The sequence below is a fragment of the Leucoraja erinacea genome, chromosome 5, assembly GCF_028641065.1.
Source record: "Leucoraja erinacea ecotype New England chromosome 5, Leri_hhj_1, whole genome shotgun sequence".
NCBI lineage: Eukaryota > Metazoa > Chordata > Chondrichthyes > Rajiformes > Rajidae > Leucoraja > Leucoraja erinaceus.
Window position 1 is genome coordinate 28,694,854 of NC_073381.1, and position 24,423 is coordinate 28,719,276.

The 24,423-nt window shown below is 40.7% G+C and overlaps 1 protein-coding gene across 2 annotated transcripts in view; it reads left to right on the forward strand.

The window, feature by feature from the left end:
• asap2a (ArfGAP with SH3 domain, ankyrin repeat and PH domain 2a) overlaps positions 1-24,423 on the forward strand; it is a 138,298-nt gene that overhangs the window by 66,757 nt on the left and 47,118 nt on the right. For both annotated transcript variants that reach the window (XM_055635286.1, XM_055635287.1), the window contains 5 exons: positions 3,563-3,612; positions 5,990-6,119; positions 9,533-9,618; positions 9,789-9,864; positions 17,607-17,693. In XM_055635286.1, the coding sequence (XP_055491261.1) occupies positions 3,563-3,612; positions 5,990-6,119; positions 9,533-9,618; positions 9,789-9,864; positions 17,607-17,693 (429 nt within the window). The remainder of the gene's footprint in view (positions 1-3,562; positions 3,613-5,989; positions 6,120-9,532; positions 9,619-9,788; positions 9,865-17,606; positions 17,694-24,423) is intronic.

A 24,423-nucleotide genomic window follows, 5' to 3' on the forward strand; every position in this document is an offset into this window, starting at 1 on the left:
TGATCAAAACGAGGATGCAAAGAGATGTGGATAGTTTAATTTTATGCCCATGGGCCTCACAAATAGATTAATGTGGGAAATTGTGGGATCATCCACTTTGTCAGGAAAAATAATAAAGAAGCGTATTATCTAAATGATCAGAGCTTGCAGTTTTCCAAGGTCTTCATGTTCTTGTCCATGATTTGTAAAAGGTTAGCCTGTAGGTATAACGGTACAGAGGTTCGCCAAAGTAATGTGTGGAAGTGGGCGGGTTGCCTAATTAAGAAAGACTAGACAGGCTTCACACGTGTAAAAACAAAGCATGTAGGGACTAGGTCAAAATGAATCATGACCTTGACGAATTGCAGAGTTAGGCTTTATAGGGCCGAGTTGCCTACTCCTACTCCTAGTTTGATGCACACATTGGTTTGAATTCCTGTGTGGTTTTCTTCCTTGGCCATAAGAGGTTGATCAATCATGCAACTTTTCTATTTGCAATAAAGCATTTTCTCGGCAACCCACTAATTATTGGGTCGAATTTTTAACGTAAATTATATACACAGATATGAAGCTGATTAATTAAAATGCATTATGTTAATGTAACTGAATAGAAAGTCTAATGAATCATTAATGATATTGGGTTGCCTTCTCTGTCTTTGTGTGGGAAGGATTATTTGTAACTGATTAATTAGTAACAATCTAACACTATGATTTAGCAATATATCCTGATTATTGAAAAATAAAAGTAACACATTTCTTTGACCGATTTAACAACCAGGTTTTAAAATGGGCATTTTGTAGGATTGATGATGTGCTTTGTTGTAAATTACGTTTCAATACCTTAATATCCTTGATTGATTATATAGACCCGGCCCTATATTATCAATTGTCCGTGAAGGGTAGTTCATGGGTAATTATTGTAGTTGCAAATGTGCCATTAAGACAAAAATGGCAGTTGTTAAATGGTGTAAAATTTTACATGGCACAGCTAAATGTGGAATATTTAAATTGACAATGATCAGCATTTTGCAGCTATTTTTGTCTAAATGCTATCATCAAGCATCCCAGAAACTGCTTTTTGTAGCATACATTTATTAGTAGAAGATATCGCCCTCAAGCTTGGTCTACTATGTAATAAGATCATCAATAATGTGAGTGTAACTTCAACTCGGCATCCTTATCTACCCATGGTATCTTCACCCACTTGGTTAAGAAGTAGCTGTCTATCCCAGCCTTCAGAATATTCAAACACTGCCTTTTGAGAAAGGGGATTCCAATGACTTAAAATCCACCGAGAGAAAAAACTCATCCTTATTTTAAGTGGGTGATTCGTTATTTTTAAACCGTGACTACTAGTTTCTACCACAAAATTTTAATTTATTTTAGTTTAAATGGACCATCTTGTTCACATCCATCCTATCAAGATCCTAGGAGATTTTGTGTTTCGAACATCACCTCTCTTCGACTGTAAGAAACAAACCTAGCCTGTTCAACCTTTCTTCTTGAGACAAATTTCAGTTATTCCAGTTGCTTGTTTAGTAAACCAGCTCTAACTGAATTAGCATTCTTGCTTACTGGCTTAGATAAGGAGACAAACATAGTATGCCATTCTCCAGATATGGTGTCACAAATTTCCTATGGAAGTGTCTCTTTCCCCACTCCCCTCCCTACACACAATTTTATGTTTAATTCCTTGAACAATAAGTGATAACAAAATGTTAATTTTTCCAATTACTTAATGTACCTGCAAACAAACTAACATTGGGTAAATTATGGCTAGGCTTCTAATATCACTGAATCTCAGTGCTCTGTAATCCATCGTTATTTAGATTTTTTTAAATCTTTACTGACCAATGGTCAATTTAACATTTCCTTACATTATGCTCCATATCTTTGCCCCAACAATCTATTTATATCCCCTTGTAGATTCCATAAGACCTCTTCAAGTTTGTCTTTCTTGAAGCAACTTATATACTGTTATTTAAACCTTAAATTGCTTGTGTAATTAAAAATAATTTGTGGAAAATTGAATGTGCTGCATGCATATATTGGTTGATTGAGAATAACAGTGTGTATAGAACAGTACAGCACAGGAACAAGCCTATTGGCCCACAATGTTTGTGCCGAGCATGATGCCTGGTTAAAACAATCTCATCCATATCTATCTATCAGCCTGAAGAAGAGTTTTGGCCCGAAACGTTGCCTATTTCCTTCGCTCCATAGATGCTGCTGCACCCACTGAGTTTCTCCAGCACTTTTGTCTACCTTCTATCTATTGCACTTCCATGTGCCTATCTAAAAGTCTCTTAAATACCACTATCATATCTGCCTCCACCATGTAATGCAATCCAGTCCCCACTACCTCTGTGTAAATAGACTAGTCCCACACATCTCTATTAAACTTTCTCCATCTCACCTTACAGCAATGCTCTCTAGTGTTGGCCATTTTCACCCTGACTACCCTCTCTTGGTGCCTCATATTTTTATATACTTCTATCAACCACTGATGTTACTGAGAAAACAATCCATGTCTATCCAACAGCTCCTGTAGCTGAGTTCCTCTAATCCAGGCAGCATTCTGGTAAACCTCATCTACACCATCTCCAAAGCCTCCACATCTTTCCTGTAATGGGGCATCCAGAATTGCACGCAATACTCCAAATACGACTTACCAAAATCCTATACAGTGTATCATAATTTCCTGAGTCTTGTGGAAAATTATCCCTACCCAAAACATTACCTGTCTATTTTCTCCAGAGATGGAGTTACTCCAGCATTTTGTGCCTATCTTTGGTATAAAACAGCATCTGCTGTTCTTTTTATTTCCAGCATAGCATATATCACCTTTGCCACCCCCTCTACTTGTGCTACACTCTTTAGTGAGCTATGAACTCGGACTCCTAGATTCCCCCGAACATCAATGCTATTAAAGGTCTTGCCGTTAACTGTATACTCCTTACTTTCAACCTCCGATGGGCAACATCTCACACTTGCTTGGGTTAAACTCTATGCCATTTCTCCACCCATTTCTGCAGCTGATCTATAATCCTGCTGTATTTTCTGACGGCATTTCTCACTGTGACACCTCCACTATTGGTGTCATCAGCTAACTTGCTTACCAGCCTATCTACATTTATATACATTATATCACAAACAGCAGAGGTCCCAACGCAGATCCCTGAGGAACTCCAATGGTCATAGACCTTCAGTCAGAATAGTGTTTTCTAGAATAAGCCAGTTCTGAATCTGGAATGCTGTACATTCTAATTGGAATCATCCTATCTATCAAAAACGTTACGAAAATACATGTACTCTGCATCCACTGCCCTGCCTTCAACAACCTTCTTTTTTACCACCTCAAACTCAAGTTAATGAGACAATCAAGTTAGTTATATTTTACTTTTTGCAGAATGTTTACTTTATTTTGTCTGATCCCAAATATGTTGAGATATTTGTAGTGTGAAAATATTGCATGCCCAGTTGAAACAAAATTCAAGACTTTTGTTACTTTGTAACAATCAAAATTTAAGCACTGTAAGAAAATAGAAATCTTATTCAAACATATTACTGCTTTTATCTATAGGATCTTAAGAAGCCTTTCGATAAAGCCTGGAAGGACTATGAAACCAAAGTGTAAGTCTTTTTTTATATCAGAAGTAAGTGGGATATATGGACAGCTGACTTTTACTCTGAAATAAGCAATACAAATAGGCATTTTATTTTTCAGGAAATGGAACATATTGTCCAGGTTTTCTGTTTGTAAAACAAGTACATGCAATTGAGGAACCATGGTGTTGCGTATCAAAACATCGCTTTTTGGGTAACGCGTTTTAGTTGGAGTTTCTGGATGACAAGCAGTGAACGAACCTGTGGTTACAGTAGTTGTTGGGGCACAGGCAGTGCAGTACGGGTCTGTCGGGACATCAGGCCTTGGGCAGGAGACTTTAGTATTGGGTCATGGGCGATGTTTCTCAGGTTGAGCAGGTCCAGGTAGATATCAGATTTAGCAAGGTGTGAGTGCTCCCATCAATTGCTTGGTGCTCCGGACAGCCCGATCTGCAAGTCCGTTTGATTGTGGGAATTCTGGACTGCTGGTGACATGGCGAAAATCCCATTGTTGAGCAAAGTTTTTAAAACACTGGCTAGTGAACTGACTGCCGTTATCTGATAAGAGGCGTGCGGGGGCACCGTGTACGGCAAAATGGCGTGCCAGCTTTTGGATTACTGCAGCGGATGTTGTGCTTTGGAGCAGGTAGATTTCGAACCAGCCCAAATACGAGTCAACGAGAACCAGATACTGTTTGCCACGCCACTCGAATATGTCGGTAGCAAGTGTGGTCCAAGGCAGAGGAGGAACAGGCTGTGAGAGCAGGGGCTGCTTCTGTTGGTGTGGCATCAGGCTGTTGCAGATAGTGCAGGCTTGAAGATTTCGAATTTCTAGCGCATTAATTCGGTCATTCTGGGCCAGAAAAACATGCTCTTTGCTCGGAGTATGGTTGCTTCCATGCCAGGGTGACCCCTGTGGATGTCATCAAAATATTTTCCCTGTAGGGCAGCTGGGATGACTGCTTTGTGACCCTTGATTATGACACCGTCCTGCAGCACCAGTTCGTCGCGGAGTTGTATGGGCGAATAGGAAGTGGAGCGCGATATTGTTTATCTGGACAGCCACGCCGGACGTCAGCAGCCGTAAAGTTGTATTTGCAGCCGTGTGCTCTGCCAGGTCGCTTAGGCATTCTGCAGATACGTACAATACCATCATTACTGTGAACTGGTCATTTTCAGACGGCTTGTGTTTGCAAGTTTGTGGGGCTCTTGATAGCATGTCAGCCAGATGCATGTCCTTGCCGCTTTTGTAGACGAGGGTGAACTCGAAACTGTAGCTGCATCATCATCCTTTACAGGCGAGCAGGAGCAGCATGAATGGGTTTGTTCAGAATGGTGACCAACGGGCAGTGGTCTGTTTCAACAACCACTGACGTCTCAAAAATTAAGTCCTTGTATCTCCAAGTCCATATTGGGAGGCAAGCATCTCCAAGTCCATATTGGGAGGCATCACAAGTGTGTCACCGGTAGGTTTAAATCGATATAAGCGAGGGTAGGGGAACTGGACAATTGTAATTTAAGGATTTCGAAAGCCCTCTGGTGTTGTGGGTACCAAGACCATGCAGTGTCCTTGTGAGTCAGTTGTCGTAGGGGGGCAGATATTTAGCTGAGGTTGGGAATGAATTTCCCCAAGTAGTTAACCATTCCCGGGAATCTCTGCAAACTTGTCATGTCAGGGGAACTGACATCTCGTTGATATCTTGGAGTGGTCAGGTCTGAGGCCGTCACTGGTGACATTCTGGGCCTCCTTGACGCGGAATCTGCACTTCAGAGGGTTGAGCTTGAGGTGGATGTTTTTGCACGGTCCAGTACTTTTTAAAAATTGGCATCATGTGCAAGCCATGTCGCGTCCAGCAACGAGAATGTCGTCGACAATGATGGCACAAGGATACCCCGCAAATAATTGTTCCATTGTATGCTGGAATACTTTGTACATTCCATAGATTTAAAAATGTACATGATACAGTAGTTTTATGACTTTGACTTGGGAAAGGAAATGTGGCTGGAGAGCAGGAGGAATCTATAAAATTCTGTGAAGGCTTAACAGGGTAGAGGAGGATGTTTCTCCTCCTTGCGGAACATAGAACGAGGGGATGTAGGTTCATAATTAGCAGCCACCCATTTAAGACAGTGAAGAAGAGGAATATTTTCACTTGTGAGCTGGTGGATTTTCAGAATTTTCCACCCCAGGAAGCAATTGGAGGCTGAGACATTTTTGGACTATAATCAATAGTTACAGAGACGGACAGGACTGTAGAGTTGAGACTAAGATCAAATGAACTATCATCCGTGGAATAGCAGAGCACCCATGAGGGGATGTATGGTGTACTCCTTTTCTTATGATCTTAAATGGAATAACTGTAAACTTGTGACTGATACAATGTTTGTTATTTTTCATTTGCAGTACAAAAATTGAAAAGGAGAAAAAGGAACATGCCAAACAGCATGGTATGATCCGAACAGAAATAAGTGGAGCGGAAATCGCTGAGGAAATGGAGAAAGAACGGAGATTTTTTCAATTACAGATGTGCGAGGTAATTAATACTCATGTCCAGGATGTACCAATTATTTGTTTAACCATGGTTGAACATCACTACCCATGTTTCTTTTTTCTAGTCATTGCTTTTCAAGAGTTTATATTTGGTAAAGTAAGCGTTGATTAAAAGATTTCTCAATTTGAGGGTTGGTTGTATGTGCATGTCGAGACATAAGCAACTGCAGATGCTAGGAGTTCCAGCAAAAAATTCTCCCTAACATCCTTGGCCTAAACATTATAATAATGTTATATCTCTCATAAAGCTCCATCTGTTCAACATCCCCCACTTCTAATCTGATTTCACCAATCACCTACTAATCTTTATCTCAATCCTCCCTTTCACTTCCATACGCTGGTTGTCTTTCCTCTATGCTGTAACTTGATGCAAGGTCACGTCTTGAAATATCGACCAAATCCTTTGCCTCCATGGATGTTGCTTGATCCGCTGAGTACTTCCAACATGTTTCTTTTTTACATACATGCAAATATCTGATTACATGTTCGGTATAAAAGTTGACTATAAACACATTATCAAAATTGTAGCCATGGACAGTATGTCCAAAGTAGTTTATCCATTCATGGACAGAAAAAATGCAAACCAATGTATCACTGCTTAATGTGGATTGGGTGAGGCCAATTTAATGATCTCCGCGGTTTCATTTTTGAAATGAACTAAACTAAATTAGAACTAATTTGGAAATCTACAATAGCTTAGTGGTGGCACGTATGCTTCTGAATCAGAAAGATATGTGATCCGAAGTTAACCTTCAGTTCAGCATTTTAAAGTGATACTGAGATTGTACTGTACTTTTGGCTGCAAAATATTTTAATGTAAACATAAACCAAAGGAAATCCTTGATAGAAGAAAGAGATCCCATGAAAAATCTGTTGCCATGGCCAATTCTTATCTCTTAACCCATGTCATTAAAAATGGATTATTTGGTTATTTTGACTTGCTGATTGACCACCTTACAACTGTGGAAACAATTCAAAACTGCTGCATCAGGTATAAGGTATTCAGTCACTGTAGTTCTGAATGGCCTGCTTAATAACTGGGTTTATCTTTTCTTTTCTCTCCTTTTATTGATTTTTCCTTGAGCAGTTAGAAATGTTGGACCACATTGCAGATTTCTTCCAGTTGTCATTTCCTGTTGGACCTTGCATGGGGCATCCTGAAATTTTCTTAAGCCCTTGAGGTTTTCGAAACTATTTGAAAAAGAAAGAGCAGCAAAAGCACGTATTGGTGCCATAGACTCAAAAGCAGGAGAAATTTATAATATACAATTAAATAATGGCCGAGGCATTTAACAAATATTTTGCAAATATCTTTATTGTGGAAGACAGAATACATACTGGTCTTGTTGATGCTAGGAATTATAGATGCTGAAATCTTGAGTAAAACAAATCGCTGGTGTAACTCAGCGGGTCAGGCAGCAATTATGGAAGGAATGGATAGGCAGTGTTTCAGGATCAGATTGTAGTAGGGGAAGAGAAAGCTGGAAAAGAGATGGGAATGAGATAAAGCCTGGCAAGTGATGGGTGGATACTGGTGAGCGGGTTTTGATTGGCAGGGGTGGACAAAGGCTAGAGATGAAAAGGAGACAAAAGGTTGTCGGATAAGGAGAGAAGAGAATAGAAGCCGAGTATAGAAGCTGGGATGTAATGTTAAAATTGTACAAGGCATTGGTGAGACCAAATCCGAAGTATGGTGTACAATTTTGGTCGCCCAATTATAGGAAGGATGTCAACAAAATAGAGAGAGTACAGAGGAGATTTACTAGAATGTTGCCTGGGTTTCAACAACTAAGTTACAGAGAAAGGTTGAATAAGTTAGGTCTTTATTCTCTGGAGCGCAGAAGGTTAAAGGGGGACTTGATAGAGGTCTTTAAAATGATGAGAGGGATAGACAGAGTTGATGTGGACAAGCTGTTCCCTTTGAGAATAGAGAAGATTCAAACAAGAGGACATGACTTCAGAATTAAGGGACAGATGTTTAGGGGTAATATGAGGGGGAACTTCTTTACTCAGAGAGTGGTAGCGGTGTGGAATGAGCTTCCAATGGAAGTGGTGTCGGCAGGTTCGTTGATATCATTTAAAAATAAATTGGATAGGCATATGGATGAGAAGGGAATGGAGGGTTATGGTATGAGTGCAGGCAGGTGGGACTAAGGGAAAAAAAGTTGTTCGGCACGGACTTGTAGGGCCGAGATGGCCTGTTTCCGTGCTGTAATTGTTATATGGTTATATGGTTATAGAAGTGCAATGTAATGCAAGACTGAGGCATATAGGTGGAAAGAGACAGAGGAAGAGGGGCAGGCGCGATAATGGGAGAAATAAATGTGCACCAGGGTAGGAGGTGGTACAGGAAAGAGAGAGGGAAGACGCGGGGTGTTATTTAAAATTGAAGAATTCAATGGTCATTGCATGAGAGTTCATTTAAGTATGAGGTTCCAAGCAGCAGACAATACTGGGGTCAGTGCAATTTAAATTAACTAGATACATTCTTGGATGAAGTTAATTGTCTATGCAAAAAAAATTGGTACGGTTAATATCCTCACATATTTACTAATTACATGAATTTAGAAGAATGAGAGGTGGTTTTCATTATGATATAAAATATTCTGAGATGCTGAAAAGCTTGTCCTCTAATCCAGAGATGGTGAAACTATGGCGTATAGTCTTTGGAAAAAAGCATTGGCCATTTGTAAGTTTAGGACTGAGAAGACTGGATATGTCTTCAAACTATTTGAATTTATTGTTTCATATTTTGTCATTGCTGAGTATACTTAAGGTCGGTTTCATTTTTGGATACGTGAGGGATTACAGACGATGAGAATCAGTTGGCAAAGTTTATTTGAGATCCTGGATGAACTGTAATCATATGTGGTCAAATCTGGCTTGAAGCCTGTTTGGGTTATTTCTCTAATCTTATTTTCCTGATAGTCAGCACACAGGCTACCGATGCGTTGGAGATCTATCTGGGGCTGCCTTTGTAAAACCATGTAATGTTCAATATTTTGGTTCACTTAATGAAGTAATTGAGCTAATGTTTAATTTCCCCATCCATTGGATAAATTTGCCAGTATATTACCGCATCCCAGTGGGTGCAGTAGACTATATGGACTGGTGTAGATGCTACATTGGCTATTTAAATTGAGATTTGGCATGGTTTGAAGTGCAGTATATTAAATATCTGGATATTTATTTGCGAGAAAAGTTATTTGTGAATATTTTGAATGAATTGTTACCACTTTTTACTTTGTTGTGTTGATTGTGTAGGTAATCTTAAAAATTACATCACATTCTGCAGTTTCATGCCCTTCTCAATAATATTGTTGTTTCAATGGATATTTTCTTAAATGTTGAGTGGAGAGTGATTTTTGAGTTTCAAAATATTAATTGTTTTCACAGTATTTGCTTAAGGTCAATGAGATCAAGATTAAGAAAGGCGTTGATTTACTGCAGAACCTGATTAAATATTTCCATGCACAATGCAAGTAAGTTTTTGATTTTTTTTCCTGTTTTATGTAACGCTTTGAATTCTATTAGTAGAATTTATGATGCATTTGTTTTTTTAAATCTAATTTTGTTCAGTGAGTGACATTGCTATGGGTAGAGGTTTTTATTAAGTTGTATGTTGTATTCCAGTTTAACTGTTTAGAATCAGTTTTTTTCAGGATGGCTTGAAGGCTGTAGAAAGTTTAAAACCCTCCATGGAAAAGCTGGCTACAGATTTGCATGCTGTAAGTCTTAATTATTATTGCGAGTGTACATTGTATACGTTACACACATAATGAAAGAATGCTTAATACTGGTTTCTGTTAAATTAGAAAACAAAACAAAATTGTACAATCTTTGGTCTGATTTTTGCTCTTTTGATTCTGGTGGTCCATGTTAGGCTAATATTTTGATCCAATTTTTGATATTGCACTGGACTACAAGGCAGAAGGAAATCTGCTCATGAATGTTACACATTAGCTACTGCAGGAAAATGTGCTTGTTAAATTTCAGATTGTGCTTAGCTACATTTCCCTCTAAGGCTGATATTTGTGTCTGCTCTTAATGGGTTTAAAAACAGTCAAGTGCATATGCATTTTACACACCTAATTCTCTTATGTCAGTCTAAATAAGTATGGATTTAAAGCTGCTCAACAAGTATGGATTTAGGGGTGGGAAGAGGGAGGATAGTAATGATGTAAATAAAATGAATTGTGCGACTGAAATTTATAGTGGGTTGAACTGAGAGTTATTCAAAAGAATTTTTATTTTTTATTTTTTTTAATTTTATTAGAAGTTAGTACAATACAAAACAATACAGTGGGACCTAATTTTAGGTGCCAACTATGTCATAACGTAATTATACATTCTATATACAACCTCTAGTTTTATGTTTTTGAAAAGAAAATAAGAAAGACAAGAAGAAGGGAAAGAAAAAAAAAATTGAAGAAGAGAAAAAGAGGAAAAATAGATAGTAGAAAATAGAAAAACGTGAAGTGTGTGTATAAGAAAAGAAAAAGTGGAAAGTAGAAATAGGAGCAAAAGACCCTTAAAAGAGAAATTTTCAAATCTTTATTCGGAGATGTAAATCTACCCACGACCTGACCTGAAATCAGTAATCTTTACGGTACTGCTGCATCACATGATTCCAAAAAGTCAATAAAAGGGGACCAACTCTTTAAGAATTGGTCATATTTATTTATTAGTCGGAGTCTCATTTCTTCAAGGCGTGCTATGTCCGTCATATTCCTAATCCACATTTTAACAGTTGGAATAGATGTATGTTTCCAAAATTTAAGTATCAATTTCTTTCCAATTATTAACCCATAATTTAAAAAAAACTTTATTAAGAATTTAATAACAGATCTGCTGAGGTCTTTTAATACCTGAAAAATATATTACATTTCTTGAGTAGGTTTTCACTAGACTACTCACTATTCCCTATTCGGGCAGATGGGGCTTGTCAGCCTGGGAAGGCGGTCCATCTAGGAGAAGGAAAACTCTGATTTAAAACCTCCACTGCCTTGTGGCCATATCCAGTCATGGAAAAAGCTCCAGGAGTAAAAAAATCCAGTCGGAGCCCCTAAGGCAGTTCGTCGTTGTCTACAACCTCGCTCTGGCAGCTCATGCGACGGCGCTGGTGCCAATCTGTAACGGCCCTGCTGTTCCTTTGGATCGATCAGCGACGTGGAGAGGGGGGGACGTGCTGCATGGGCAACAGCTTGTCTTCCATATGACATCGCCCAGGCTTGCATCCGACCAGGATGCATCACCCATGGTCAGTCATGACCGAGAAGGGCCTACTACTATTTTCACTAGACCTAAACGTAACTGAAGTCGAACTAAAATGCAATGAAAAGAACTTCTGAGCTGCAATCAAGGGTTTTCATAACAGTGACAAAGCAGTCCAGCATTCAACCCTCTCATTGTTACTTCTGTATCACAGTATGCGATCGTGGAGATGATTTATTGTTCCAGTGTTTTTATACAATTCTCAGCTAACTATCGCTATGATTGACTGTGGAAAAATAGTCGAATAGCTGATGTCTACTGGATTCCTTATGTCTTAATGTCTTTAAGAAACAAGTGGCTGCAAATGCAGTGGGTGCTTTGGTTGTCCAAAATCTTCTAAATTCTCTTGATTCCAGAAAAATGTCGGCAATTTGGAAAGCCAAAAATGTAATCTCCTGCTTAGTAAGGGCGACAAGTAGATAGCTACAGGCCAGATGGTGTCACAACTGTAATGAGAGCCATTACTTAGGAAGTAGTAGCAGGACATTTAGAAAACCATAATACAAAGAAACAAAATCAACATGGTTTTACTAAAGGGAAATCTATTAACATTGTTTGATGGTATTACTGGGAGAGCGGATAAAGGGGAGGTTGAAGATAGCTTTTTGGGAGTGCCAAAAGCGTTTTATGAGCCCTTACTATTGAAAGTAATATATTAGCATGGATAGAATCAAGGCAGAGTATGGAATGCAAGCTATAACTAGTGGGGTGTCGTAAGGATTTGGGCAGTGGCCTAAAATATTTACAGCCTCTGTCAAATCTTGGAAGAATAAACCCCTTGTATTGTTGCTCAACTTGATGAAAATGGAAAGGTAGGGAAGAGAACGTATTGAAAGAAGGACAAAAAAAAAAAGATCACAGGAATATAGCTGGGTTAAGTGAGTAGGTAAAAATTTGATAGATGGAGAATGATATTCTCTATTTAGTTGAGAAGATAAAAAAGTAGAATATTATTTGAAGGAAGATGCTCCACTCAAGTGGGTGCCCTCAAGTGTAACAGAATTAACCTGCAGGCACTGAGTAATCACAAACGCAAATAAAATGTTGGCCTTTATTGCAAGGGGAATGTTGTGCAAAAGTAGAAAATACTAATTGCAAGTATACATCATTTTAATTTATCCAGATTGATAACGCTATCGCATTTCCCGGCGTCAAAGATGCTATTTTTTTTACCCTAAAATAAGGCCCGATTTTAGGGGAAAAATTACCCTAAAATTACCTGCGTCTTGGAGGCCGAAGGTTAGGTTGTTCATATGCCTATAGCAGGGGTGTCAAACTAATTTAAACTCATTTTAGGTTACGGGCAAAATACATCGGGCCGGATCGGACTCCTTCGCGGATCGTATGTGTCCCACTGGATGTGAGTTTGACACCCCTGGCCTATAGGAAGAGTTTTAATACAGAAATCCAATTGTATGTTTTGACGAGAAGCAAGATGCGTTCGCAAGCGTTTGATTTTTGCCACTTCAAACACCTGGTCTAGATAGGAGCACTGTAAATTATGTTTAAATTATGTAACTAAATTATTTAGCACTGTAAATTGTTTAATACTGCCCATATTATGGCATCTGCAAAACAAAAAGCGTTCTTACACCATTGGCTACAAGTCGCAGGCTTTTGGATATGCAAAATAACATGGCAACAGGGCTGCTGAGAGATATTTTGGACCACTGCCAACTGAGAAAATGATAAGTTATTGGAGGAAGCAAGAGGACCAGTTGAAGCCTGCAAAAAGAATCAAACGTAGCCTGTATTGTTCTGCAGCAAAGTGGCCAGAACTCGAGGAAGAAATTAAGAATTGGATAGTTGAGGAGAGAAATGCGGGCAGGTCAATATCAACAAAGACTATTATTAACGAATCGAAGTTGAGGACAGCAGCACAAGGTCTGAATGATTTTCATGGCATGTCAAGTTGGTGCTACAGATTTATGAAGATAAATGGACTTTCAATGAGAACTAAGACGAGAATCGCTCAAAAGATGCTTGAAGATTATGAAAACAAAACCATTGCATTTCATAGCTACGTAATCAATGCAAGAAAAGAGACTGACTATGAAATGGGACAAACTGGAAACGTAGATGAGGTGCCATTAACGTTTGAAGTGGTATCAAATAGGACAGTGGATATCAAAGGCTCCAAATCCATAACTATAAAAACGCCTGGACATGAGAAAACCCACTACACTGCAGTGCTATCATGTTGTGCGGATAGGACTAAATTACCACCACTACTTATTTTTAAGAGGAAAACCATACCAAAAGACAAAATTCCACCTGGGATTGTTATCCACGTGCATCCAAAAGGATGGATGGATGGGGATGGAATGAAACAGTGGTTGGATAAGGTCTGGTCACGGCCTTCTGAAAAAAACATCCCTACTTGTGTGGAACCAGTTTCTCGCTCACCTAACTACGGCTACTAAAGAAAGGCTAAAGATAGTGAGGTCGAAAATTGCAGTAATCCCCAGTGGATTAACTTGCCAACTTCAGCCTTTGGATGTATCCATCAACAAACTCTTTAAATTGTTTATGAAAGAGGAATGGAATCAGTGGATGAGGAGCAAAGACCATGATCTAACAAAATCGGGTCATTTGAAAAAGCCATCCATTGGTCAGGTGTGCGAGTGGAACCGCGTTAAGACTGTAAATTGTCGTCAAAGCGTTTAAAAAATGTGGGACCTCTAACGTGTTAGATGGCTTGGAATACGACATTCTATTTGATGATAGTGATATTTCGGACAGCAGTGATGTCCCTGATGAATTATTAAATTAGCTTTTTTATTGTTTATTCTTGGGGGAAAAAAACTAATTCATTAAGATAAATCTAATTCATTAAGATAAAAGAAAAAAAATTACATTAAATTACAAATAAAAATTATAAAAGCATTACTCCAAAATTTCTTAAATCAAGGCCACAGGCATGAGCTAAATGGCTAAATTATGACCAAATAAAATCCCAAGTGCAATAGAAATTAAAACTAAATGCATAGGTAGTTAAGTTTGCTACAAAAGTACATACCTAAAATTTATCAATAACGTCCTTAGGAACAGAATTGCTTCTGCCAGATGCTCTTTCATTGAAGCCCTTAAGTCTGATTTAATTATTTTCAGTGCGGCGAACAGTCTTTCCACGCTGACCTGAGTGGGTGGTATGGTTGTTACTATCGTAGCTGCCAATTTTACTATTTCTGGATAAGCAGGGATGACTTCTTGTACTGTAAGCTTAGATGAGCAATCATATTTTTCTACTTCTTTTAAGCCACCAAGAAAATCTTGCTTAAATTCCATTAGTTTAACATCAAAAGGCAGCCTTCGCACGTTTAAACGGGAATGCCGTGGTCTCGACTGTTCAATTTAGTCTAAATATACTAGACCGAGGGAGGGCCCTATTTTGCCAACGCAAAATCCCACCAAACTGCGTAGGCCACTGCCGTTGGGAAGTAGATTAAAATGGCGATGTGAAAATCGACAAAGCCATCCCTAAATAGCCCAGACCGGTTTTTGAAATAGTTTTCATTTTAATTGGAATTGTATCTTAAAAAAAAGCCAATTTATTTCTTGACCTCCAATGATTTGCAATAAAGTTTGATTCAACCAGACTTGGCATTTTTTTTAACATATGTGCACAAACTTTTATTTGTTCCAATTATGTGTTTATAAAGGCATTTCAGTTACTTGTGCTCCTGAACACTAAATTCTGACTTGATTTCAAAGTTATGTTTGTGTCTTAGATTGTTAATTGTGACTGAACCATTCTGAAATTTGTGGAAAATAAAACTGGACATTCTGTATTGGAATTCACTTTTCTAAATCTAATTTAAGTAGAAAAACTCTTACCTAAGGCATATTCCTTAATCTTCCGTGCCGTATTCCTTTATACTGGGCCCACTGCGCAGGGGAGACTTTCAGTTATTATTCAAATTCCGCACGCGCAGGTATCAGGCCCACTGTGCACGCGCAGAGAGACGGCATCATTTTGCGTTATTGCCACGTCACCGGCACCATTTTCAATTGTGACGCAGCTGACAGGCTTCCCCCAACTGTGCATGCGCGGTCGGAAAGTGGGAGCACGACTGCCAGGTTTATTAAAGGTCCCCCTCCCCCAACGGAATATTCCCTCAAGTAGCACTCACTTATACACGACGCTGGATGTTTAAATTTCGATCCCGGCCCGGCAATCCTCCCCCAACTGTGGAGGTGTGGCCGACGGGTCCCCGTTGTGACTCCAGAGATCACCATTGTGACGTCAGTCAAAATGGGGATTTCATGATGGCGGCGGGGCAACTATGCAGAAGCGGCGGATGATCTCAAAATTGCGCCGGGCTCGGCAACCCCCCAACCACGCTCATGCGGATAGCGGGCCAGGCAACCCTCCCCCAACTGCGCAGGTGCGGATCCGGCGGCCATATTACCATTGTGACGCATTGGGATCCCAATGTAACGTTGAACGCAGCTGACGGGCAGGGCAAGTGCAAAAGTGTTTTTTGTAAAGTTTAAAATGTCAATAACTTGTAAAATATGTAATCAATCTGAATGAAACTTACTAATGCACACTGCAAGATAATGGTGAGTAAGGTCGACCAAAAATTGTAGCGGGACTTTTTTACCGACTCCGATTCCAGCAGCGCCAAAATTACTCCGACCCCACAGCTCTGCTATACATGCATAAATAAGAAATAGGAGAAGAATGAGAGCTAGTCTTATTGAAATATATTTCTGAGCGGCTTCAAGAGGATTTTTTTTTCCATCATGAGGGAATCTAATTTAAAATAAGGATCCACAGAATTTTGGATTGTTGAGGTGAGAATTGAGGGGTTGGGCAAAAAAAAAATCCTTAATAACTAGTTACTAAATAAATGAAATTAAACCAAATAAATAATAATAATAATAATAATAATAATAAAATTGAATTTGATACGAACTTCAGATCAGCCATGATTCTATTGACTGGTTGAGGAAAACATCACCTTGTCTCTACAAAATCCTCCAAATTCGCCAGAAGAATAGTAAGCCAACATAAGCATTCTGTCCCAGGCCAGCGTCTGTGATATTCCTTTGGTTGCTTACAGATGACTATGTAGTGAAGGCTTTGTCGGGTAAGGAAGGGCATGTTATTCTTTGCTTGCCATTTAACTCAAAACAGGCATGGTATGGTATGGGAGATAAGTAGACAGAAGAAAAAGATTCATGCATGTGCTCAAAGCTTCCTATTAACCCAAGAAGGTGAAATTAATAAATGCTATATTTTTGAGGGGTATTCTGAGCTTGGAGTACAATTATGTAAATTGACAGAACATAATTTTATTAATTCGAGATTGCACTTTTGGAAGTGTAACAAACTAACACTGTGAAACAAATCAGAGCTCCATCTCATTTTTTATCCTGTGACAATGACTCTGGCTGTTTAAGATATAGATCCTCAGGATTATCTGTTGCTGACATTTTGCAATGTATCCTTTTCATTTTTTTCTTTTATTGACTAATTGAATAAATCAGATTAATTTGGTAATTCTACATTACTGGTAGATTACATGAAGAAAGGTAAAATGTTGCAGATATAAGCATTCAGCCTTTGTTTGAACTGGTTCCTTGTGGCTTTCCAGTTAATCCTGCAACATCGCACTTTTTTAACAATCATTTTCCCGTTTTATTTTCTTTCCTTCATCTATTTCAGCAGTTCTATGGAATGAATACCCCACAAATCCCAACAAAATTTTCATCCTTTTGCAGTTTGTTTTCCTTTTACCATTTAGCCTTAGATTTTTTACATGATTCCTATGTGAAAGATTACAGTACTGTATCTCGGTAATTTGGCACATGAGTGAAATTCTTTATGGAACGTGCTCTAAGTTAATGATGAAATGAAGGGAGGCTAGATGGAAAAAGAAAAGTTGTCATGCATTGAATTATTTTCTGGCTGCTGCTCCACTGAGCAGTGGAATGGCTCAAATCCGGGATTGACTCACACTCTGCATCTTTTCTCTTGAACGGCTTTTTGTCTGAATAAGCTTTATGGAATAATCCTTTATGAAATAGGCAATTTTTTCCCTTTGTTCAATTGATGAAACTACAGAAGTGTTTTGGGATTTTGAAAGATATCTAAGTGCATCATTTTGGGGAAAAATAGGCACTTTCCTGTTGGGTACAGCAAATTTTTTTGTTCTGTGAAAAATAACCACGTCAATTTTATTTCCAGATCAAGCAAGTGCAGGATGAGGAAAGAAAACAGCTTGTTCAACTTCGGGATGTACTAAAAGCAGGGCTTCAGGTTGAACAGAAAGAGGTGAGCAGTTTTTTACTTTGCTGGTGCATGTTGTGCCATTAACAAAGTTCATTTGTTTTTGTGTGTTTTTTGTCATGTTATTCTTTACATTTGGAGAACAAGTTTGTGTGCATCCAGGCCAATTAAACTATCATGTTTTGATAGTACATAACTGTCTTCTGCATTAGAATATCTACAGTGCCCTCCATAATGTTTGCGAAAAAGACACATTTATCTATTTATTTAAGAAGGAACTGCAGATGCTGGAAAATAAAGATAGACAAAAACGCTGGAGAAACTCAGCGGGTGATGCAGCATCTATGGAGCGAAGCAAATAGGTGATGTTTCTGGTCGAGACCCTTCAGTGATGTGGGGGTGGGGGAGGGGGCGGGAAGAAGCATTTATTTGCCTTTATTTATTGGCCTCTGCACACAATTTCAGATTTGTGATATAAAAAAAAAAATCACATGTGGTTAAAGTGCACTTTGTCAGATTTTATTAAAGGATATTTTTATACATTTTGGTTTCACCGTGTAGAAATTACAGCTGTGTTTATACAGCCCCCCCCCCCCCCCCCATTTCAGGGCACCATAATGTTTGGGACACATGGCTTCACAGGTGTTTGTAATTGCTCAGGTATGTAATTGCCATCTCCATGCAGGTATAAGAGAGCTCTTAGCATCTAGTCTTTCCTCCAGTCTTTCCATCACCTTTGGAAACTTTTATTACTGTTTATCAACATGAGCACCAAAGTTGTGCCAATGAAAGTCAAAGAAGCCGTTATGAGACTGAGAAACAAGAATAAAACTGTTGGAGACAACAGCCAAACCTTAGGCTTACCAAAATCAACTGTTTGGAACATCAGTAAGAAGAAAGAGAGCACTGGTGAGCTTACAAATCACAAAGGGACTGGCAAGCCAGGGAAGACCTCCACAGCTGACAACAGAAGAATTATCTCTATAATAAAGAAAAAAAACCCAAACACCTGTCCGACAGATCAGAAACACTCTTCAGGTTTGGATTTGTCAATGGCCACTGTCCGCAGAAGACTACTTGAACAGAAATACAGAGGCTACACTGCAAGATGCAAACCACCGGTTAGCCGTAAAAATAGGATGGCCAAGGAGTACTTAAAAGAGCAACCACAGTTCTGGTAAAAGGTCTTGTGGACACATGTGATGAAGATTAACATATCAGAGTGATGGCAAGAGCAAAGTATGGAGGAAAGAAGGAACTGCCCAGGATCCATAGCATACCACCTTATGTGTGAAACACTGTGGTGGGGGTGTTATGGCCTGGGCATATATGGCTGCTGAAGGTACTGGCTCACTTATCTTCACTGATGATACAGCTGCTGATTGTAGTAGCATAATGAATTCTGAAATGCATATCCACATCCTATCAGCTCAAGTTCAAACAAATGCCTCAAAACCCATTGGCTGGCGTTTCATTCTACAGCAATACAATGATCCTAAACATACTGCTAAAGCAACAAAGGAATTTTTCAAAGCTAAAAAAATGTCAATTCTTTAGTGGCCAAGTCAATCACCTGATCTGAACCCAATTGATCATGCCTTTTATATGCTGAAGAGAAAACTGAAGGGGACAACCCCCCCAAAACAAGCATAAGCTAAAGATAGCTGCAATACAGGCCTGGCAGAGCATCACCAGAGAAGACACCCAGCAACTGGTGATGTCCATGAATTACAGACTTCGAGCAGTCATTGCATGCAAAGGATATGCAACAAAATATTAAACATGACTACTTTCATTTACATGAAATTGTTGTGTCCCAAACATTATGATGCCCTGAAATGGGGGAACTATGTATAAACACTGTTGTAATTTCTACATTATGAAACCAAAATATATAAAAATACCCTTTAATAAAATCTGACAATGTGCACTTTAACCACATGTGATTTTTTTTCAATTACAAATGTCAAATTGTGTAGTACAGAAGTAAATAAATAAATGATGGGTCTTTGTCCCAAACATTATGGAGGGCACTGTTAGTGAAATATGCATGCATTCTTTAGTATTTTCTGAGCATAATGACAGTACAGGTGCACAATCTTTTATCCGAAGATCCAAATAACGAAAACCTCCGAATAGCGGACATTTTTTCAGTCCTTGAAGAAAGGTCCTTGAAAACGTTCACCGAGGGCGGCCCGCAGAGGTGACAGCGGAACCTCTGGTCGGTCCTTGAAGAAAGGGGAACTAAATCCCCATTCATAAAAGAGAAGGTGAGGGTATATTGCGCGGGAGGGTTAATAATTGACAATATGCTGCTGTCTGCCCGCTGAGTTACAAAGTTCCCACGGTAGACTCATGATACACAGTGTATCGTGAATCTTGCGTGGGAACTTTTTAACTCAGCGGGCAGGGAGCAGCAGATTGTCGCTCCCTTCAGTTTCACCCCACCTACACCCCTCTGCTTCCCGGCCATGTGTGTGACCCCTTCCCTCCCCTCTCCAGCTCCCCGCCCATTGCACCGGCATGGGGGCTTTGCACTGTCTTCATGTCGGCGATGCCAGCATACAATGCCAGTCACCGGAGACGTCAGGACCAACGGGACACCGACCCCCAGGCCCACTGCAAGCACGGAGATCCCAGAGACCCACAGCCAGCAGCAGCCCAGCCCCGTTCCAACTCCAGAGGAAAACTGCAAACTAGCGGGAGACATCAGGACCACCAGACGCCGCTCCCCGATGGGCCGCTACGGCGACAAGTGGCAGTTCGCCCACAGCCCGAGCTGTGCCCCCTCATCGGGACACCGACCCCCAGGCCCACTGCAAGCACGGAGATCCCAGATCAGCAACTCCAGCCCAGCCCCGCTCCAACTCCAGAGGAACACGCTCCCCGTATGGGCAGAAGCTGATGGTGTGCAAGGTACGTCTTGTTCTTGGGGTCGCGCAGCTCGGGCTGTGGGCGAACTGCCACTTGTCGCCGTAGCGGCCCATCGGGGAGCGGATTCCTCTGGAGTTGGAGGGGGAGGGGGGTATTGTGCTGTTTGATCGCCCCCTGCTATCCCAGGGACAGGGAGACGGGACGTTCACCGAGGGCGGCCCGCAGAGGTGACAGCGGAACCTCCGGTCGTCCTCGACGAAAGGGGAACTAAACCCCCATTCATAAAAGAGAAGGTGAGGGTACATTGCGCGGGACAGTAGGAATCCCAAGACAAAGTTGAGTGAGCGTTCACTGAGGGTGGCCCGCAGGGGTGACAGCGGAACCTCCGGTCAGTCCTGGAAGAAAGGGGAACTAAATCCCCTTCATAAAAGAGAAGTGGAGGGTATATTGCCCGGGAGGGTATATCGCCTACCTGGAAGAAACCGGACATTTTTTCCAGGATGTCGTCTGCACACCAAAGCTCACGTTTGGCGCCAAACGCACGTCGCCTCTGCTGCACACGGATATAAGAGTGTGAAAATGTCGCCTTAGGCCGCCTAAGGGCATGTAACCCCGCTAGGGTGACATGAGTGCGAGAGGTGATTCAATGCTGCGGTCACATTTACAAATTCAGGAATTCATTCAACACACTGCATTTCATACAGACATTTATTCTGCAAGAAAAAACTACATTGAAGACTCAAACTCGCGACCGAGGAACTGCCGGGATCAAGGCGCAAACTCGCGACCTTGCGGATATGAGCCGAGCACTCTACCACTGAGCCAGCCATTAAAATCTACGCTAAAAAATTTCCATTCCGAAGGCCGACAAATTCCGAATTACGAAAAGTGTCTGGTCCCAAGGCTGTCGGATAAAAGGTTGTGCACCTGTACTAGAGCTTCAAAATTTGCATTTAATGAATTTATGTTCACTGAAATGTTGCACTTGCTTCAAATGCTCCCTAAATTTTGACCTTTTGTGCCTCTATGTGTTTGATGCAGATAGTTTCCAAGTTAAGTAAAAGGTTTGATTTCTGTCAGAATTGATGTCTGATTGAGAAATTCAATTTAAAAGAAAATATAGTCATTAAAGTTTTGGTGAATATAGAATATTTACATGTTTTGATTCGTGATTAATTAAAATATTTCTCAAATTGACCTATTCAATCACAATTTCTTCTGATAGGGTAAAAAACATGGGTAAAATAAGAGACAAAATTGTGTCGCATTTAACAGCATATATTAGCCACAATTAAAAAAACTACAAGGTTGCTTTCTTGGACCCACTATTTTGATCTGCTGGAAGTTAATGTGTTGGGCGGCACAGTGGTAGAGATGCTACCTGAGAGCGCCAGAGACCCGGGTTGTCCCTAGTGTGTAGAATAGAACTAGTGTACGGGGGATCTTTGATCGGCACAGACTCGGTCGGCTGAAGGGGCTGTTTCCACACTATATTTCTAAAGTAAACTAAACATTTCCCTGCCAATTATTTATTGCATGCTTTTTCTATTGAATTTTCAGAACCTCTCAGTGGCAAGATTTTAAGACTTGCGTGTAGAATTGTGAAATTGAGTGATAGATGATTAAAATTAGTGTGTTGTTTTTGTGTAGAATTTTCAATACTAAAATAAGTTACTACCACATGTATCTATGCCATGGCTCAAACCCTGAATGGAGGAATCATTTTTAATATAACTTCCCTGCAACTAGTATTTTCTCTGTGTTTGTTTAATGCAAACCTAACAATCAGTAGTCATTCTGTTTTATAACACCTTGTAGCCGTCTATAAATTTGCATGACAAAATATTTAAAATATTTTCTTTATATTTGAGCTAGTACTGAGCCTCTTTCAACTTGCCATATCCTGTCTATTGCGTTCACTCAATGTAATGATTTTGATGTCAAAGCTTGCGCAAACTCATTTGCACAACTAACTATGTTCCTGACCCACAACGGCTTAACAAACCATGTTCCCAGGCATATTCTCTCAGTACAAAAATAGGCCCTTTGTCCAACTCGCCAATGCTGACCAAGCTGTCGATCTCAGCTAGTCCCATTTGCCGGCGTATGGCCTATATCCACTGTAAACCTTTCTTATCCATGTACTTGTCCCTGCCTTTGGTAGCACACCTAATCTCTCCTTTGCATGTTGTGGTAGACAAAGGATGATAGGATAGGCTAATTCCAATGGGGCTTTCTTTTAACAAACTGTGCATAGTCTTGTTATAATGAAGTACAAGATATCACATCAGCACTCCTCGTACAATCAGTGGCACCTAATAGGTTGAATCATCATCCAGGCGAGATATCGCTTTACCATCAACTGAGCCTTGATTGGTACTGATGACTGTTGGACCGATCATGCCTAATTTACTTTATATCCTTATCAAACTGACCATCAATGTCCATGGAAGTGTTGCCACAAGAAAATCAGTATCACAGCTGTCAGATACTCAAAAGATAACTCATATTGAACAGCGCCTTACAGGCAAACCACTAAGTCTCAGCCTACAGTAAATGTCCTTAGCTCGTGGGCTTTCCTGACATCAGTCATAATTGGAATACTTTATTGTCGGTGAAAATCTTTGTTGCATATCCAATGTATACAAATAGCAGCCACCTATGGCGCTGACAAAGTTCCAAAGCATGCCGGCTCCTATTTTTGTTCCCCCCCCCCCCCACGGCAGTTCCCCCATGCTGGGTCCCCATTATCCTCTATTCTCCCACCCTCCCCAATTGTCCATTGTTCTCCCCCACCTCCCTCGCGGTTGTGTCTCCCCCCCCACGCCAGATCCTCCATTGTTCTTCCCCTCCTCCACGGCGATTCTCGATGCTCTCATCGACTGTCGACCATGGGTCAACTCGCGAGGCATTGCTGCCGCTGCGAGGCTTCACTACCGCCGAGGCCCCATCGCTGCGAGGCTTCACCGTTGCCGCCGCCGAGGCCTCACTGCTGCAGAGGCCCCACTTCACACCTCCGTGGTGCTGACCCGGACCTTGCAAAGAGACGTGGCTTCTATGAGATGACGAACTAACTCTGATTTGAAGAGGGTGAATAAAGGACAGATAATGGATAGAGACTGCACAATGCTAAGGAACTCACTGATGGCATGACATGCTCAGAATCTTCAGTGGTGGTAAAAACTATCCGCAGCGTAAACACTCAAGGCTGCAAAAACCCTTCAAAGAACTCATCAATCACGACTTTGAACTTGACATCGGTACCTTTAACCAATAAGAAATTGAGAGCCACATTCCATCTGAAAAACAATGCTTTGGAAAGATGCAGTCTCCCTGCTGAAATCCTAAGAGATCTCAGAGATGCTATGATCATGATCATCTTTAAGAAAGGAGGCAAGTAAAACTGTGGTAATTGATTGATTGATTCTTTTAATGACCACACAGCCAGGCTGGTGGAATTTGTTATGCCAATGCAGCACATAAAAAAAGAATACAAACATGACAATACTAAAGAACTTTAACATGAAAACATCCCCCACAATGGTTCCCATTAGGAGGGAAGGCACAAAGTCCAGTCCCCGACCCCAGTCGGGTCCTGTGCCCTCAGACCCGCAGGCCGTTCTCCGCTAATCAGCCGATGCTGTCGGGAACACGGCCGCCTCCTTACTCGAGACCGTGGCTTTCGGAGCCGACAAGGCCGCGCCAAATGGAGCTTAACTGGCAATCTCCGAGAGATTCCAGGCTCCCGATGGAAAGTTCAGCGCCGCCACCCCGCAGCCGCTCCACAGACCCGCAGCTCCGCAACGGACCCAGCTCACCGGAGTTTCCAGCTCAGCAACCCAGGCAAGGCACCGCCCGCCCCGCAATGGCGCTCCAGCGCTGCACCGCCGTCCTCAGACCC